Below are 19,193 nucleotides of genomic sequence, written 5' to 3'. Positions count from 1 at the left end.
CAGAACGAAGGTGCACACATCAACATACAGCGCCTGCCAGGCTGCCAAGTCTCAACAATACCAATTACTGGTTGGCTTATTATTGTTTTCAGAACGTCGTTGTTTAATGGTTGCGATAGTAAGCAGCGCACCATGGATTGTGAAAGTGGCACCTCCAGTGTCCTCCGAATGGAACTATTAAGAGAGCTACCTCTAATGTTCTCATTGTTAAAAGAAAATGCTAGTATTTACAGGACTTGTAACTTAAACAAAAACATAGTTTTCAACTGGGAAAGGAAACGTCTCAAGCCTGCAAGAGTGCAAAAAATCACACCCATGTGAAGTGAGGGGTGCTCTTATTGTACATCATCATGATGTAAAATAGTCACTCTGCCTATAATTTGAGTCAAGTTTCACATTTAGTTTACCATTGCTTTGCAAAACAATGTCATTTACTGCTATTTATATAGAAATAAAATTGATATTATGCATAATTAAGTTCAGCCTTTTTGCCCGGCCCTCCAAAATATTTTCTGTTTCTCATTTGGCCCCTTGGGAAAAATAATTGCCCACCCCTGATATATATGAACCCAAATACTTGCAGTCATCAACCTGTTTCAAAGGAGTGTTGTTTAGTGTTTTTATAATGTAGTTATTGTTGGATTTGCATATATTTACGTATTCAGTTTTCGTAAACTGCTGTTACAACTGCTGTTCTAAATCCTTTAGACCCGTTATTGACCTTATACCAACCTTGAAATGTACCTTAGTTACGTCACCATCAACAGCCAATAAGGGACCACCATTCTTACCCTGACACACGTCACACACACACACACACACACACACACACACACACACACACACACACACACACACACACACACACACACACACACACCACAATATTACAGCATGGTACGTGAACCTCATTTGTAAATTCAGAAGTAAGCTGTCAAAACTGTGCAGGAGCATCAATTTCAAAGTCAGTTAGGAGACTTGTATGCACTCAGAACGCAACAATAACCCTAATGACAACAGATGATGCTTTCTATAATCAAGGTGTTCTTTATGTCTTGTGTACAGGTTTATTTTGTCCTCACACGTTGACACAAATGCTTTGTTTGAGAGTTTCAACTCTGGGGGACGGTACAGGTCAGGATGCCATTGGTAACAAAGAACATCTACAAGAAATAATTAAATACCACTTCTAGTTAGCTTCCTCAACTCGAAGGGCCGGGCCCGAAAATGAAGGCCCGGCCCTCATCAAACCCTGTACACTGCCCCCGCTGCCACCCTTAGATCTCCATATATGGAGCTGACCTCTTCTGACATTATGTTGAGAGACCTCATCAAACCCTGTAGACTCAAGACATGCTCCATATATGACCAGACAGTCTGCCCCGTCACCCAGACGGATGCGTGCACACGGCCTCAGGGCATCTTACTGGTATTGAAGTATTACGTCCTGTCGGTATAATTCCTACACTTTATTTTCTTTGTTATCAAATGTTTTTTATTTTAAGACAAAAATCACAACAAAACACATATAAAACAACACATAACAGCAAAAGCAAGGAACACAAAAACATAAACAAACAATCCGAATACGGGTACGGGTGTTATTTAATGGCAACTGGGATACATCATTTAATAAGAATAGAGATGGGGAGGGTGTGATGTTAACTTGTAGAATAGTCGAAAGGTTAGTAGCAACCAAATTCCAAAATGTGAGGACACTCGGACACTCCCACACCATATGAAAGAATGTACCTATGGTGTTTGAAGTGCAGAAAGTGCAGTTGTGATTATTTAAAATCCGCATAGCACACAATCTACGGGGGGTTAAGTATGTCCTATGAACAAAATTTTGATGAATTTGTTGATGATCAGGATTCCTAGAAGACAGGAATTCCTACACTTTCTAAATGGCAAGTGAGCCATGGTCAAGAAGGTTGCGTACTGGAGTTCAGAAATAATATGCACATAGTTGTGTAACAGCTGAAGTTCATTTTGGTGTTTTCAGCACCCTCTAGAGGACACATCTGCAGAAACAGCGACATACAGTATACATACCTGTCGCAGGCCTAGGCTATGGAACACCATCCCCTACTCTATTAGAACCTCCCCAGTTTTTAAATCCAGGCCCAAAACCCTGTTTTACTCCCAGTCTGTATTTTGTTGCACTCCTAGTTCTGGTCCCTTTTTGGCCAAAAAGTACCTACGTATACGTGTGGTGGGGGTCTCGGAATGCTTCCACTAAGGACACAACACGCCTTTGAATTGGTGAGTAGCAAAAACGTTCTTTTTATTTACGCTAAAGACAAGAGGCTGGTCTGCATTTATGTGAGCCCCGGAAGTCATCGGTAACATAGCTCTAAATGCAACGGCTATGGACCAGAGCTATTGCACTGGGCTTGTCATGTGACAGACACAGACAAACACAGACGGACACAGACAGAACAATACTTTTGCACACAGCACAAATAACTCAATGACGAGTCTAAAGCCTAATTCAGATCTAGATACAAGACCAGACAAAACCGTTTAAGCCTGATTTATACTTTGTCATAATGTGCCGCTCAGCAAAAATAGCCGACCTACAAGCTCGCAACGGTGTGATCTCGTACGTCGGCAATTTTCAGCACACGACAACCTCAAACGACATATAAGTATAATGTAATCATTAGAAATTAAATCATAAACATTTGCAGTGGTCTATCTTACCTGTGTAAAGGAAAAAGCAGACTTTTTTGCTATTTTTGCTCAGGACTAAGCACCTGACTCCATATACAGTATGTCCCTGATTATCCTGAGGGAGCACTATGCATCATGAGAAACCATTTACAATGTAACTCAATAGAGCAAATGGAATAATGTGCCTTTTCAAAATACCATCAGATTGTATAATAAAAAGTTATCTGGTATTTTATTACTTAATATTACAAAACAAACACAAATGCATCATCCAGCACGGTGTGGCTTTGTAGGAAAGAGGAGTTTAGATTTACTTACTAAAGTCTATGTATGGGACTATGGGTAACCTAACCTTGTAACTAAATTCAACATTATCCCATGACACGTTCTATTTCTAGTATTACAATAGCAATCCTGTTTTCTCAGGGTAAACATTTCTAATTTAGGAACAAAACACACTGCTTTCCTCTAATCCCCACAACTATACAAGACATCAGATATCACATTATTACAACCTCACACAAAACAAACACCCTGCTTGCCTTGAGTGCTATTGTCCATATAGGACCACAATTCAGCCTTAATGCCTTACTGTACACTTCAAATGATTTTGATACTATATTTAAACATTTAGCTGAGTACCCCCCAGGAAACCCCTCAAGGAACCCTGGGGGTCCCGAGGCCTGGAACCACTGCACTACAATACTCCCCCCAGGAGAGCTCTAGTGAAGGGGGTGGTGATGTACGAGGCGGGTGTTCCATCAATACAGTAAATCTTAGCGACTTTACTGCATAGGAAAGCCACCCCGCCCCTTTATCAGTATCACATGCCAAAGAGCAGCATCACAGACGGTGCAGATGCTATGTTTCAATGATTTGTCCTTCACATACCCAGTTCTCCCCCCCCCCCCCCCCCCCCCGCAGGCACTTAAGACCCACACGCACAAACATACACGCACTCACGCGTACGCACACGTCGCACACACACGCACAGGCATGGATGTACGCATGAATGAACAAAAGACAAACACATGCACCCATTACCGCACGCACACACGCACACACGCACACACGCACACACACACACACACACACACACACACACACACAATTATTCCACTGACATCTTCTGTGCACAGTACAGCAAGTGCTGCATCAGGACCAAAATTGATGAAAAATGGATGTGGGAAAACGGTAGAGGGTGCAGAAAAAGAGCTGAGAGCCTGCAAGGTGTGCTATAAATAGAAATAGTGTGTGGGTCCAAGCTGCTAACCTGTTGAAGTTGCAATTTGCAAACACACCGTTTTTTTCTTGGTATGCAATTACAATGTTTTTGTATCAGAAGTGATGAGCTCAGTGAGGTGTGTAAGTGTCTAGACAAAAGAAGGTATTTCCCATGGAAGCAATGAGTTCAATTCAGCAACAACAACCCACTACGCTCAGTACGCTGAAATACAAATAAGTTGGCAGAGCTGGCAGACATGTTTCAGTTCTACACGCACACGCACACGCACTCGCGCACACACACACACACACACACACACTCACACTCACACTCACACTCACACTCACACTCACACTCACACTCACACTCACACTCACACTCACACTCACACACATCCTATATAAGCAAGGGATAATCAATGGGGAGCAGTTATTGAGAAATAAACACTGACAGAATGATTAGACCTCGACACGATAGCGTCACTCATATCACTATGACACAACTGTAATGCACTTCTCACCGGGATACCAAGCAAGAGCCTTCAAAGGCTCCAATACATCCAGATCAGAGCGCTGCTAGGATCCTGATGAGAGCATATCACACACATACCCCTTCTCCACTCACTGAACAGGCTTCCCATCTCCTCCGGCACAGAATACAAAATCTCCCTGTTACCCACCAATGCAGCTATATGTCTACGGTAATGCCCCCCCTACCTTCAGGGACTGCTCAAACCACAGACCTCCACTTGCAGCCTCCACTCTGGAAACACTAACTGCCTCCAAGTCCACCCCACCAAGCTCTGCACCATGGGCGAGCCATTTGCTCAGCTGCCCCTCTGCTGTGGAACTCACTCCGGGAACAGCTAATTTGAACATGCCCAAAATAGGACCATCAGGTAGAAAGTGGTCTGGCTGTGGATTTTATAAATATTTAACCAATGGAAAGTACTAAACAAGCGTAGTTACATAGTTACATAATAACTAACAGTGCATTGGAGCCACTGAATGTCACGTTTTCTTTTTCTTCATTTCCTGAGAAGTAACAGTTTTTCACATACGATACGCAATGTTGATACTCATAAGAGGATTGTGCAGATTTAGCCTATAGGATTTCATGGCATCTTTATAACGGCATACAGTATAATGTATACCCCTAACCCTGCTACACAAAAACACAGAAAAGAGAAAAACGAGGCATTAAACAAAGACTGTCTACCAGATAGGGACGCTGATGTGGCAACAGATTTTCCAATCATGATTGATTGATTTGGACAGAGTGGCTGTTAACCTTCCCCAGGGAACTGTGAATATGGCAAACCCTGTTGGCTAGACCAGGGCTACTCAATACTGCATCATCACCACAAGACCAACGCCTCTCATGGGCCCTCTGCCCGGGGGCTCCGTGACTCCTCCACGTTTGAGCTCAGAAGATTGGAGGAAATCGATGTTCCTGATTACGGGCATGCAAATTGTGTGCGAGGAAAGACACATGGGGGAGTGTGTGTGTGTGTGTGTGTGTGTGTGTGTGTGTGTGTGTGTGTGTGTGTGTGTGTGTGTGTGTGCGTGCGTGACATTTTCCTCATGTTACATGTTTCTCAACACCAAAACTCCATGGAATGTCTAGAATCTCAAGCAGATGAACAACAGAGGTTCAACCACAAGTGCCTCAAACCACAGAGACAATAATGTAAGGATGATCTCTTGAGTAATCTACCCTAGTCTTTTAAAAGTCTATACTCATGGATGAAGGTTTGGAGACGGTATGTTTGTTTATCACAGGATTGGAATTGAAGGGATTCTTGTTCCAATGGGCCTTTTCGGGCAGGTCACCACTTACAGTACAAAGAGCAATGAAAGCCTGTTTACTGCAAAACAATGGCAATAGATACTGACATATGAAATAGAAAGCATATGGTCATGATGAACATAGTTGTTCATTGGACAAATGGATACGGCACTTTTTAAGTTAGACCTCTGTGTTGTTGTTTTGTGCTCTTATTTCTATTGCTGTAAATGTAATAGCAAACAGTAACACACAATTGGGGTTAATTGAGGTTCTTCGTATTTGTGCATTTATGATTCCTCTGCTGCCTCGATAATAAACTGAACACAAGTTGGAAGACTCTCAAAGAAACTGTAAACACAAACGAGCCCATTTGTGGAACCCTAACAAGAGAGGAAAAGCGGGTCAAAGATGTATTGACAAAGGGTGAATTTTGGCAGTTGCAGATACATAATAATAGCACTGATTACCTAACATAATTATGAAAATATTTCTGCAAGAAGCATTTCTGTGAACTAGCACTCAATCAAGGGACCGCTTTGGACAGTTTCAACCTAATATCAAATATAATTGGTCTCCACTGATGCTCATTATAGATGGCACCATTTATGTCTAGTCACTCTGACTGACTACTGACTACCTGACTACTAGTGACATAGTCTGTAGGCAAGTTTGGTCATTTCAAACAAGTTTTTTTGTGGCTTTCGCCTTTATTTTATATATTTTATGGAGGGACAGACAGTAGGCTGACAGGTAATGGGGAGAGAGATGAGGGGAAGACATGCAGTAAAGGCTGTCGGGATCGGGAGTCGAGCCCGCGGCACACTGCCAGACTGGATTACCAGCCAAGGTGCCTGGACCACTGAGCTATGGCCCAGGCCGTAAAAGTTTTTTAAATGCCATTGATACAAGACCAAAGGCTTCTATTTCAGCATTCTAAAGTTCCAATAAGAGAAATCGGTTTATATATTATTATATATATTTTTTTTAAAGCTCCAGCTGCTTTAAGCTTGGAATCCCCATTGATGATACCATTGGTAGGCAAGATATTTTGGGGCCTTTTTATGCCTTTATTGATATTGGTAGACAGTAGTGTGACAGGAAATGGGGAGAGATGGGGTGATGACACACAGCAAAAGTCGTCGACTCGTCGGGATTGGGACTCGAACCCGCGACACTCTGTCAGGCTGGCTGCCTGCCTAGGTGCCCGGACCGCTACGCCGGCCCGGGCCACTAGGCAGGTTTCTGAACTGTCCATAGATCACTAATGAGACACAGAGTGAGTAGACAGAAATGGTGCTGATTTAAGAACGTGGTGGGTGGAGACTGGGGGAGTGACTCATGGGAGCAGTGCCATGCTTAACTACACACACACACACTCCCTCTCTCTCTCTCTCTGTGTGGGAGATCAATACAGTGCAAAAGCTTTAACAAACACTCAACAATTGTTTCAGCAACAACCAGTAGCACTCAGTGTGATACATTGACATAATGGACAATTAAGGATGGGGACTTTTATCCAGTTACATGGTCGGTACTCATGCAATTTCGTCCTCAGTGGTTGGTATAATGGTATATTGATCTGAACAATATTGAAGCTTATTTTTAACTTTTCCCAAATTTAGGATACTTGGAACGATGCAAGTTAAAAATGAATGCCCCACCCAGATATCATGCGTTGGAGCCTCTACAGCTGTGCCCGTTGGGCACTGGCCTACTTGAAACGATGCAAGTTGGAAATGCATGCCCCTCCCAGATATTATGTCTGTGTCCATGTTATGTCCATATATGCAGACGTCAGAATGATGTCAGAACAGGCCAGCTCCATATATGGACCCTTGGCAGGGGCCCTGTCCAGAGGCCGGGCAGAGGCCTTTTTGGGGCGGTTCTGGACAACCGTGGGTCCGACCGACTCGACACCGGCCACTGCACCCCCTGTGGTGGTGTGGAACGTGCGTGTCGAATTTGAAGTCGGTGGGGCAAACGGTTCTCGAGTTACGTGGATTACACACAGACAAACATACAGAGACTTGGTGCATTAGTATAGAAGATAGATTTATTACCATTTTTGTCATTGGCTATGTTGCAGTCTCAACTCTGCACATCGTTTGGGTGCGAGTATGGACCAGTTATTCAAATTCTAATGTAATCATCACTTTAATTAAGTGAAGTGTAATTGGAAGCGATGGAAAGGGGTAGAGATGGGTAAAAAAGCTTTTGTTCTTCTTCGGATGCCCAAACACATCAATTATTTTATTGGTAAAGGAATTGGAAGGTGATCTGAGAGATGGGTGACAGACGAGCAGAGGATGGAAAACCAATTAGCAGACTAGCAGTGCCAGCTGCCAGGTACACACTAAAAATGGCTGGGAAATTTAACCCATATTGGGTTATTTTTAACCCCCCTCCTGGGTTACAAAGGGTCCTATTCAACCCCTGGGTTATTTTGACGCAACAAAATGGGTTATTCATTTTGGCCCATAAATTGGGTTATAACTTGGGTTATAAAAATAACCCATTCAGAGGGTCAACATAACCCAACTTCCAAGTTATTTTGACCCATAATGTCGGTTATGAATGAAGCATTATTGGTTCAGTCAATCAGTCAATCAATCAATCAATCAATCAATCCCAACTCTCTGAGCCAACAATAAGGTTACTCTCCGAAAAATAACCCAGAAATCTTATAACCCATGAATTGGGTCCCTATATATCCCAGGAAATTGATATGGCTGGGATGGGTTACATAAATATATAAAGTGTTTTTACTGTGTATAGTTGCCTGCAAGAGGCATGAAAACTCTTTGTTGGAGCAACCATCAACAACAAACCCTTTCCAACAGATACTATACATATGAATGGGAAAAGGGGAGAGAGACTGACCAAACAAACAAATGGTTTTGCTAACAAATCACATAAAACAACATATCACCAAATAATACCATAACAAAACACTAAACACAACGACCCATAACATACACAATCTAATATTCAAATAATAACACATATAAGAACAATAACACACGGTCCTTGGCACCCCAGTGTATGCTGGGAAATGGACTTCCTCTAACCACTCCCATGGTGTGTGACCTATCCGACCCAACAATTGGGTTACCCTCAGAAAAATAACCCAGAAATCTTAACCCACTTTAAAAACCCATGAATTGGGTCCCTATAACCCAAGGAAGCTCTTAGAAGGAAGTGAAGTGGTCACGTGACTGGGCTGCGCCATGACACTTTCATGGACACTTTCACGGGAGCCAAACTACACCCGGAAGTTCGGCAGAATGCACTGGAGTCAATGAGAGCTCAGTGACCAGCTCATGAACAAACATTATTTATGAATGACTGAGAGTGAGACCTTTTGTAAAGTGATCGCTTCTGGAAAATAAAATAATATATATAACACGTTATTTTAGGCTGTCTTATTATTTTATGTGCATACTACTTAATGTGATTTATTTTTTCAAAGAGCAGAGAGCAGCCCAGGCAGAAAACTTACTATGTGCTCTTCTATAAATACCTCAATAAAAATAAATAGTTATTAAGTCGAAAAACAACCACTCGGAAAAAACGTGTGATATCACTTATGTCTTCTTTCATATTCCTGAACCAATTATATGACAAAGCTCGCAATCGTTCATGTATAATGTTTGTTATGAGCTGGTTCAGCCGGCTCCATTCACTGCCATGTATTCATTGCACTACTGGTGTGAGTTTGGCTCCCATGAAAGTGTCCATGAAAGTGTCATGGCGCAGCCCAGTCACGTGACCACTTCACTTCCTTCTAAGAGCTTCCTTGCTATAACCCAGGAAATGGTTATGGCTCTGGAAAATAACCCAGAAATATAACTCAACGCAAGTAACCCAGGAATTGAGTTACAGAAATAACCCACATGTTTTTAGTGTGTACTTCCCCTTTCACCTCCGACCAGAGAAGAGAAAATTCAATTATGATGCTTATTTGATTATCTTTGGGGGGGATGTTGGCCATGAATTAATGGTCAAAGGCAAAAATTTTGAGTTAATAACTACTTGAACCCTACCATCCCTATTCCTATACCACAGACTTCCATCCCTCTAAACAAATTACCTTTGTTGCCTGGCTTTTTTGCCAACATAATTAAGTCATTTACTTTACGCCATCTAAACAAACCAGATTAAACACTGAACAATACTTCCACTGCTTACCAAAACAACATTATTGTCATTGTCATACAACAACTAACAAAGGTTTATATCAGTTTTCAGGTGTTCATTCTGTTACAATTATTATTAAAAAACAACAACAGCAGACTGTTATTCAATCTCTCTGAGGTTGACAGAGAGAAAGAGGTCTTAAAACACCCACAGTACACGCACGCACGCATGCGCACACGCACGCACGCACACACACTAACACACACACACACACACCCTCAAATGTGGGCCTCCTCTGTCATCGGTGTCCTCTTAACATCGGGTAGGAGGCGGGAGTAAGGGAACAATCGGCTGATTCATCCGTTTTTATGTCACCCTGGCAGGTCCCTCTCTCTCTCTCACTTGCTGCCGTCTTCCCCCTCTAGGCTCCTCACCTGTACACTCTTCCCCTGCCCACCCAAAACGCCTCAGCCCCATCTGGGGGCACCATTGGTTCCTTCCTGTTTTGGGCTGGCGCACACGAGGGGCCCCAAGCCTGTCCCCCGTCTCAGGCCCATCCTCAATGGTTCCACTGTTTGACCCTTTAAACACACAAACACACACACACACACACCTCCCTCTCCCAGCCCCTTCTACCAGGCCCCCATCACAGCTAAACAGGATAATCAGTGTCATAGCGGTGTCTGATCAGCCGTGGCTCATTATTTAGGAACGTAAGAGCCCTTCATCCCGTGCCCCATTACATTACATAACATGGTGTTAGAGCAAGGGAGTCACCTGGTGCCACTGCTGCTGCTTCTGGTATGGAGCCCAATGTGTGACGCAGGTCAGACCTGAGGACGATTCTACAAATGTCTTCTAAATCCTGACAGTTTTCTGAAAAACCCTGTTTCTATGTCAGTCGTTCTCAAACTATTCCATGTCAAGGAGCCCCAGAATTATATGTGATTGGCCGCCGACCCCCATCTGAAAATATGTAGTTCCAGGGACCCCCAGAAGCAAAGATTTGAGTTAAAAACGTTCGCTCTGAAAGAATATATATTCAAAGATTTGTGCCACATTTTCACGATTTTTCAAAAATAGCAGACCTATAAGTTCATTGTAGATCTGCTATTTTTCAATAGCTAAAGTATAACATAAACCCCGAAGGCGGGGTTGGCGAAAGGGCCTTTCTGTGTGGAGTTTGCATGTTCTCCCCGTGTCCCCTAGGGTAGGTACCCCCGCTACGTCCAACCAGGGAAACACCCCCCTGTCAGGTGCAAAGGAGCAACTTGGACACTCAGGCATGAAGGAAGCATGAGTTCAAGTCCGTTGCTCTCCCCAGGTTGGCGGAGGGTGTGTAGAGCCCAGGATCACATTAGATGACTGACACAGGGGTGAAAAATGGGTTACAAAATCGTGGGATAAAAAATATATTTAAGAGAATGGGTTAGGGTCGAGATTGCTGCATCTGCGTGTGATTGGGATTGTTTGTTTCCGAGTCAGTACGGGTGTGTCTGTCAAGAGTTTGTAGAATGTGCAGTTTCCTGATTTAAACAACTGCCTTTGTGGGTGCATAGCAAAAACAATGTATAGGCTCCCACCCAATCAGAGCACGAGAAACGGAAGTGGTCGGGGAAACGATGGTGGAATGGAGAGAGAGAGAGAGAGAGAGAGAGAGAGAGAGAGAGAGAGAATTTAAGAAATTCAGAACTGATGTGTCTGGGGGATCGACTGGTACACATACACATTACACACGCACATGCACGTGCGCGGGAGAGAGCACTGCAGGCGAGACAGTGTTTTGGGCTGTGGGAATTGTCTGGAGGCACATAGGTACACTCAGCGCTTATGTTCTGACCTACCTCTGAGCACAATGTGGGGGAGAGAGGGAGATGTGGGGAGCATTAAGGAGGTGTGGATAGGTGGCAGCTACTGGGAGAGAAAATGGTGTTTGTGTATACAATATTCCAAGATGGATGCTGCAGGAGGAAGGAGGCCAAAATAGGTTTTACTCTGTACCTGTACACAAGATGTAACAATAAAGTACAACCTTGAACCTTGAACCTAGAAAGGGGTGGAGAGAGCAAAATATTCCTCCATAAAACAGGAGGAGAGGGTGTTTTATTGAACGCATATTAAGCAGGGCGGATGCAGCCACTCTCATTGCCATCCTACACCTTCTCTTTCTATAATTTCTAAACAAAGCAGATCACGTGAAAGATAGAATGCAATACATTGTTGATTATTCCACATTTTATATCCACATCAATCACTGAGAGAGGGAGAGAAGCCTTGAGACAGCTGACACATGGATTGTGCGGAATACAAAGTCAGGAAGCTGTAGGCTATCCCATTAAACATGGACAAGAACAGAATGCTTGTACACTTTAGGCCTATTCATAGTCTGGATTTTCGGTGGTGAGGTGACCACCGCTCCGGTGGTGAGCTGACCACCGGAGCTGAAATAACGTTGAGCGGTGGTGAGTAAAAACAGAGAGAAGGGCTGGAGCGGTGGCGGTGGTTTGCTCTTCACCGCGGCTCGTGACGTCATGTTGTAGTTCGGTGGTCACCCCACCACCGAAAATCCAGACTATGTATGAGCCTTTAATGTTCACCCATTTCAAATCACTTTGATCTTCTACCTTCATGTGAATCAAAAATAACACATTCTCGATAGACAATCTCTGTAGGTACAAGGAGTTTGTGGTTCAGGCCTAGACCCAATTCCCAAATGGTTATTGTACTCGCCAGCTAACATCTTGAAACTATATAATAGCCTACTGTGCATGTTAAATGCTTTTTCTTTAAAGATCTAAAAATGAGCTAAGAATGAAAAAATGAAAACAATATTTGTCACACTTTTATAGCAGATACATTCTTAAAATACATTATTTTTTGTATTATTTTATCAAAAGTCCAAAGTTCAGACCTTAATTACTTCCTGTCAATCAACGTGACTGATATGCGATTACATCGCCAGATTGGGAACAAAATGATGTCAAGCACCTCTAGTCGGCACTGCCTGATTTGTTGTGAATGACCAGCCCCCATCGCTTTGAACGGCTGAGAAGTCCCTGTTTCACTAGGAATGCATCATATGTGATTTTATTCCTTCTACTCTCACATTAACACGACAGTCAGATGACAGATGAGATGATGCAATCCAAGTAAACATAGGATAGCATCCCAGGTATTAGGCTATAATTAGTGAACTTTGCAGAAAACATTTACAAGGATCTGGATTTGCATTTGGGACATGCTTGGCTTCAGGCAAATTGCCAGAGACAACAGCACAATACTGATCTGTCAATGTGTATCTCAAAAACGTCCAACGTTTACGACTAACCCCCGGCACACATGTAGAGAATGTGCGAAGTCCCGCATACGCACAAATATACATTCAATTGGGGATACCGATATCATCCAATCAGGAGAAAGATCTCAGGATATAAAACTGAAGCTGATAAATTAAACCCCCCTTAAAGTATTATTTTCTGTTCATTAAAGAACAAAAACTCAATGATTACTATCAGACTGTAGAGCTTTAACAAAAACTTGAAACTATATAATAGCCTACTGTGCATGTTGAATGATTTTCCTTTAAAGATCTAAAAATGAGCTAAAAATGAAAAAAATTGAAAAATGAAAACAATATTTCTCACGCTTTTATAGCACAAATAGTCAAATACATTCTTAAAATCTTTCTTTTTTGTATTATTTTATCAAAAGTCCAAAGTTCAGACCTTAATTACTTCCTGTCAATCAACGTGACAGATAGGCTATGTGATTACATCGCCAGATTGGGAACAAAATGATGTCAAGCACCTCTAGTCGGCACTGCCTGATTTGTTTAGTGAATGACCAGCCCCCATCGCTTTGAACGGCTGAGAAGTCCCTGTTTCACTAGGAATGCATCATATGTGATTTTATTCCTTCTACTCTCACATTAACACGACAGTCAGATGACAGATGAGATGATGCAATCCAAGTAGCATCCCAGGTATTAGGCTATAATTAGTGAACTTTGCAGCAAACATTTACAAGGATCTGGATTTGGGACATGCTTGGCTTCAGGCAAATTGCCAGAGACAACAGCACAATACTGATCTGTCAATGTGTACACTATCTCAAAAACGTCTATGTTTACAACGTTTACGACTAACCCCCGGGATACCGATATCATCCAATCAGGAGAGAGATCTCAGGATATAAAACTGAAGCTGATGAATTAAACCCCCCTTAAAGTTTTATTTTCTGTTCATTAAAGAACAAAAACTCATTGATTACTATCAAACTATAGAGCTTTAACAAAAACAATGTCTTAACCTAAAAACTAATACCAGTTTACAGCACCTTTAAGCTCCAAGGAGAGTACAGAACTTCGCCAAATCATTCAAAATTATATTTTTAAGGAGATTGTTGAATTTGTGACTAGGTTTCTAATTTGTCTTAGCATAAAAGCAAGATGAACGTTTTAAAAACAAGGATTTTGTGTAGTGGCATGAGGTAAATGAAACAATATGTTTCTGAAATCCTAGATATGACTAGATACTAATAAACAGAAAGCTGAGGCTAGTGGAGGCATTGTGACAAACAACCTGCTACATGGACATCTGGTCAATGGTATAGTAATAGGCTAGCCTCGCGTAGCCACACTAATATCACTGCATGGGGCAATATGCATTGCAAAAGCAGATTGAAGGCTGGCTACGTGAGGCTAGTAATAGGACACACCACAGAATAGGTCTACAGGTGGACTGGCAGCTTGAAGCGTTTCATATTGAGCATTCCAATGTTTCTTGTCAAACTCTGTCAGAAAGTGTTGCTACAGTAATACATGCAGCTTAAGCATGCATGGCCTACAAAAACATCCTAAAGCCCTGCAGGTGATGTCAGCCCACATGAAAACAACTACACTCATGCCAAGCCAGCAGGTGACGACATGAGCAAACAACGTACTGAGAAAAACAAAACAAGAATAGTACTATAGACGAATAACAGTTTAAGTCCACACTAATTATCCATAATGTATAAATGATGGATAAGGGGTCAGGACAACTAGACCTTTTCATAGAGGGGTCAGAATAACATTTGGACATAAACTGTTATTAGTCTACTTATTAATAAATGCGCTTTTGAGCAAATGTTAATTAACATTTGGTCAAAAGAGCATTCGTTAATTCTTGTTGTTTTGTTATAATTATAATATATATTATTATAATGCTGTTTGCTATGCTACTGCAGTGAAAGACTAATTTCATGTGACCTCTCTGATGACCTTTCAAAAAGTGCAAAGGCCCACAAAATTTGACCTCTTGAACATCAATCAACCAATAAAAAAACATCAATAAATCCAATCCGTAAGGAAGAAAACAGCATGTGGTGAGATCATGGACCCTCTCAATGTTCCATATTACACTCTCAGAGTTAAATTGGATTTTGCAGTGGCTGCACATGCTCATTAGAGCAAATATTCATTCACACTTCCAAGCTATTCAACAGAGGCAATAATGATCCAAAGTCTGACACTGCTCTGACAAAGGCAGCTTTGCCTAGAAAACAGGCTAGCCATATCGATGATAAAGGCTTTTAAACTGTTCCACATTCAAGAGGTTTCATATACTGTATTTCCCATTTGAAACTGTGTAAAATGTAGAATAATAATAATAATAATAATATCTAGCGAGGATGTACACTAGCTGGTAGCCTATCCATTCCTCTCTCAAACATCCATAGCATAATTTCAAGGTAGCGGATGTAACCCCTCTCTAAAGCAATATGAGTATGAAGTCAGAAATATACATTGAATAATAATTTTAGTTGAAGGTGAGATTGTGTGGACAATGTTTGTGGTATTGTAGGCTATATATGGGCAAACATTGACATCCAAGTTTAACTGTCGGCACTCAGCAGGCTTCTTTACTTGCCTTGTGAAAGCCTTCACCACCACAGCAGGTGAATGTGATGTGGACATAAAACAAAACAATGTGTATGGGTTAATTTAATTGGCAGTAAGATATCTTAATTCGATCCCATATGCAAGTGTCTGTCACAAATAAATGCACACATTATCAAAACACAGCATCCAAATTGCATACAAAAATAATTCTGCTTCATGTGCATTCATTTCACACCATGACAAAAACAATCAATTTGAAAATAATTGTTGGTCTAGGTTCAGGTTCCTCCTGCCCTTGTGAAACATTTTTTTTCTTCCTAACACAATGGGGCACATTATTAAACACAAAACCTGTCTGAGTCTGACACTCTGCTGAATCACACAGTCGAGGTAAACTATTAGGAACAATCTGGACCAAAGTGGACAGCTGGCGTAAGCGTTTTATGACTGCGGGACTGATTGGAGCAGATTGGCTGCAGCCTGCATGGCTGCAGAGTGCAGACATGCACCAACCGACCTACGTCCTGTTATTAGTCAGCAAAAATAACACCGAAAGTGACGTACAGAAACCGCACATCCCATCGGCAATGCGCACGGTCCCGCGTCAAAATAATAGTTGAGTCGAGCGCAAGAAAAAATAACATTAATAAAAGACAGAAACCTAGATCTATGTCAGATGTGGACGAAACAGAGGGAACCTTTACCTCGGTATTTATATGAATGCAAAGCTGCATACAGGTGAAGTGCACAACACATTAAAGACTGAATGACTGAATGTCCACTGGCCGGTGTGGGAAGGAAAAAAAAAGATTCCGGTAAAAACGGAGACATTAAAGGGCATCCATTAGCGTTACCTTGACTGGGTCAACGTTGCCTCCCTCCGTCGCATTCACCTCCGCACTCAGCTCTTTGGACGAGGCATCCCCCTGGCTCTTCTCTAGCTCGTCTAGCTGCGTAGAGGTCTCTGCTCCCATTGCGAAAAATCTTCTCTTTGCCAGGGCTCCTTATCTTAAGGACGGGAGGGAGGGGGGGAACAACAAGGCAAAAATACACCCGAGGTAATAACTGTGAACAAGTGTGAAGTCGTTCAAAAACGGCAACTATCCCAGCGTCGAAAATGCACCCAATGGCCGCTCCGGGTTAGGGTGGCTCTGTCCGAAGTGATAAACCGCGATTGCTTGCTGGCAAAGTCTTTCAGGACCCCCTCCTCTCACTCTGTACAATATCGCACGCCAGCTAGTGCGCCTCGGCACGCCTTGCAGCATCACAGCAAACACACCGTAGGCTACTGGAGGAGGGGTGTACAAATTCAACTTTGTGGTATTTAGTTTGTAATTGCATCTTCTGCAGACATTTTTTTCAATGCTACAAAATTAAGTTAGGACTATGAACAACAAGACGTCAGTTACCACGTGTCATTTGAGTATTTGTGTTTATAAGATAACTCATGTTCTTTCAACATCATTTGAACACAAGTGGTCATGATAATCCTCCTCTGGCTCCTCACACACACCACCACAACCACTTTAACAAGGTAATGTAATGCCTGCATTGATATCCAAATCCAAACCACCACAGCACCACAAAAAAATAAGAATCACACCTGTGTGAACTCAGCGGTGCGACTATACATTTATTGTTATAGTTAGTACTGTACTGCGCTCTGTACTGTGATTATTTTTGGAAGAAATCTTTGAGAAATGACAGAGTTACAGCGTGGGGGTCCCCAGGGGGTCCCTGGGAACATCCAGACCCCCAGGAACTCGCCCAGGGGGCCGGCCCGATTCCGGTGAGCCTTCCCGCATCTGAAACGGTCGAAAAATGACATAGTTACCGCGGTGGGGTCCGCGGGGGGTCCCCAGAACATCCCAGACCCCCAGGAACACACCCAGGGGGCGGGCCCTGTTCCGGTGAGCTGCCCCGCGTCCTTAATGGTTGAGAAATGACAGAGTTACCGTGTTGCAGCTTTCCATGCTGGGACGCGTACACTACTGTACATACACATGCATACATACTAGTGATGCGCCGGGCCGGCCCGTTGCCCGCAGGTCCCGCGGGTTGACCCGCTGGGCGGGCGGACGGGGCAGACGGTTTTCAGCGCAATTATCGCTCGCCGGCGGGGCCTCCCAAAAAAGGAGAAAAAAAGCATTCCGGTACCTGCTCTCCATGTGTCTACTGTCTACTCCTCCTGCTGAAACCATCACATTGTTCTGTTGTTCATCAATGTGTTATGAAAGGGTGCTTTAGCCCCTGCCTTTTTGACCATTGGAGAAAAGTGCCCTCTCCGTTCTGAGGCTCTGAACCTGAGACTTGTAGAGAGGCTATTTTGGGTGTGCGGTACCGCCGCCGCCGCGCGGCGGTACCACAATCTAAACTAAAATGAGCACTTGAGATTCATTCATCGTCATGTGTAAGTGTCACCTCTCTCTCTATCTCTCTTGAGACCTGCTCTGGGTTTTTCATACAGTAGGTCATTTTCGACCACACAAACTTTCTGACTGACAGGAATGCGATTATGCGATCCTTAATATTAATAACAGCAAAGCAAGCAACTGCTCATTTTACTTTGATAACCAGTCATTTGGGCTACAGGGCAGACTGGGCAGACACACACATACATAGCTGCGTAATGGAGCGGAGGCACCGCTCAAAAACAAAATAAAGAAAAATCTTGTTGTAGTTCTGAGTAATGAGTGACTCTAGACCAATGTGTAACCTACATTTTCATAACGGGCTGTTGTAGCTAAAGTTCAAGTTTATTAAAATTCCAGTCAGGTGGCAGCAAGTCTTCCTGCAAACCGCAAACACCATGAAGGGCTGCTCTGCAGAGCACATACCCCACCAGGCTGGGATACCATGTTGTAATGTGGGCTGTACATGTTGTGGGTTTACAGCTGTAAGATTGAACGTGCAGGGATAGGATTTCTATGGCACAACTTTTCACATTTAGAAACTGTAGACCTTTAATATTGATCACAACATTCAGACAGATAGCCCACACACACACACACACACAGTAACAACTTTAACTTGTTTGTCAGCCCTCCATGTTGCTATGATAAACACTGGAAGCGTGTTGTTTTTGTCCCCTGGCTTACAATGTAAAGAGATATGTGCTTCAGCGATGGGGAGAGATGATGCACGGGTCTGAGTGGCTATGTTAATTGTGGGTTTGGCTGTGTGCCATTATGTTTGGAATTTCACAATGCACAAATTACAGACCTCCCCCAGCACTCAACGCCAAGTTCACACAGGCCTGGACTGCGGTTCCACAGCTAAACCAAGATACATACCCACTACCCAACACACATTGATGTCAACTGCTTGAAGAAATTGGTGACAAACTTGTCAGAACGACGTATCCATTTATTGCTCTCACAATCACAACACAACACAACACACCTCTTCTGTATCGTCATCCCAAAACCCCAGCCCATGGTGAATTATGGCCCAAGACAGTCACTACAACACTATATATATCTTTTT

General features: G+C 42.8%; 1 protein-coding gene across 1 annotated transcript in view; it reads right to left on the bottom strand.

Moving 5' to 3' along the window:
* Positions 1 to 16,838, bottom strand: part of akap12b (A kinase (PRKA) anchor protein 12b) — a 62,841-nt gene extending 46,003 nt beyond the window's left edge. The window contains exon 1 of the mRNA XM_083790310.1: positions 16,562 to 16,838. Within this exon, the coding sequence (XP_083646436.1) occupies positions 16,562 to 16,681 (120 nt within the window). The 5' untranslated portion in view covers positions 16,682 to 16,838. The remainder of the gene's footprint in view (positions 1 to 16,561) is intronic.
* Positions 16,839 to 19,193: the final 2,355 nt, after the last annotated feature.

Source organism: Protomyctophum parallelum, assembly GCF_964188405.1.
Source record: "Protomyctophum parallelum genome assembly, chromosome: 19".
Taxonomy (NCBI): Eukaryota; Metazoa; Chordata; class Actinopteri; order Myctophiformes; family Myctophidae; genus Protomyctophum; species Protomyctophum parallelum.
The sequence above is the reverse complement of the archived record's forward strand: the minus strand, read 5'-3'. Positions and strand labels throughout refer to the sequence as shown.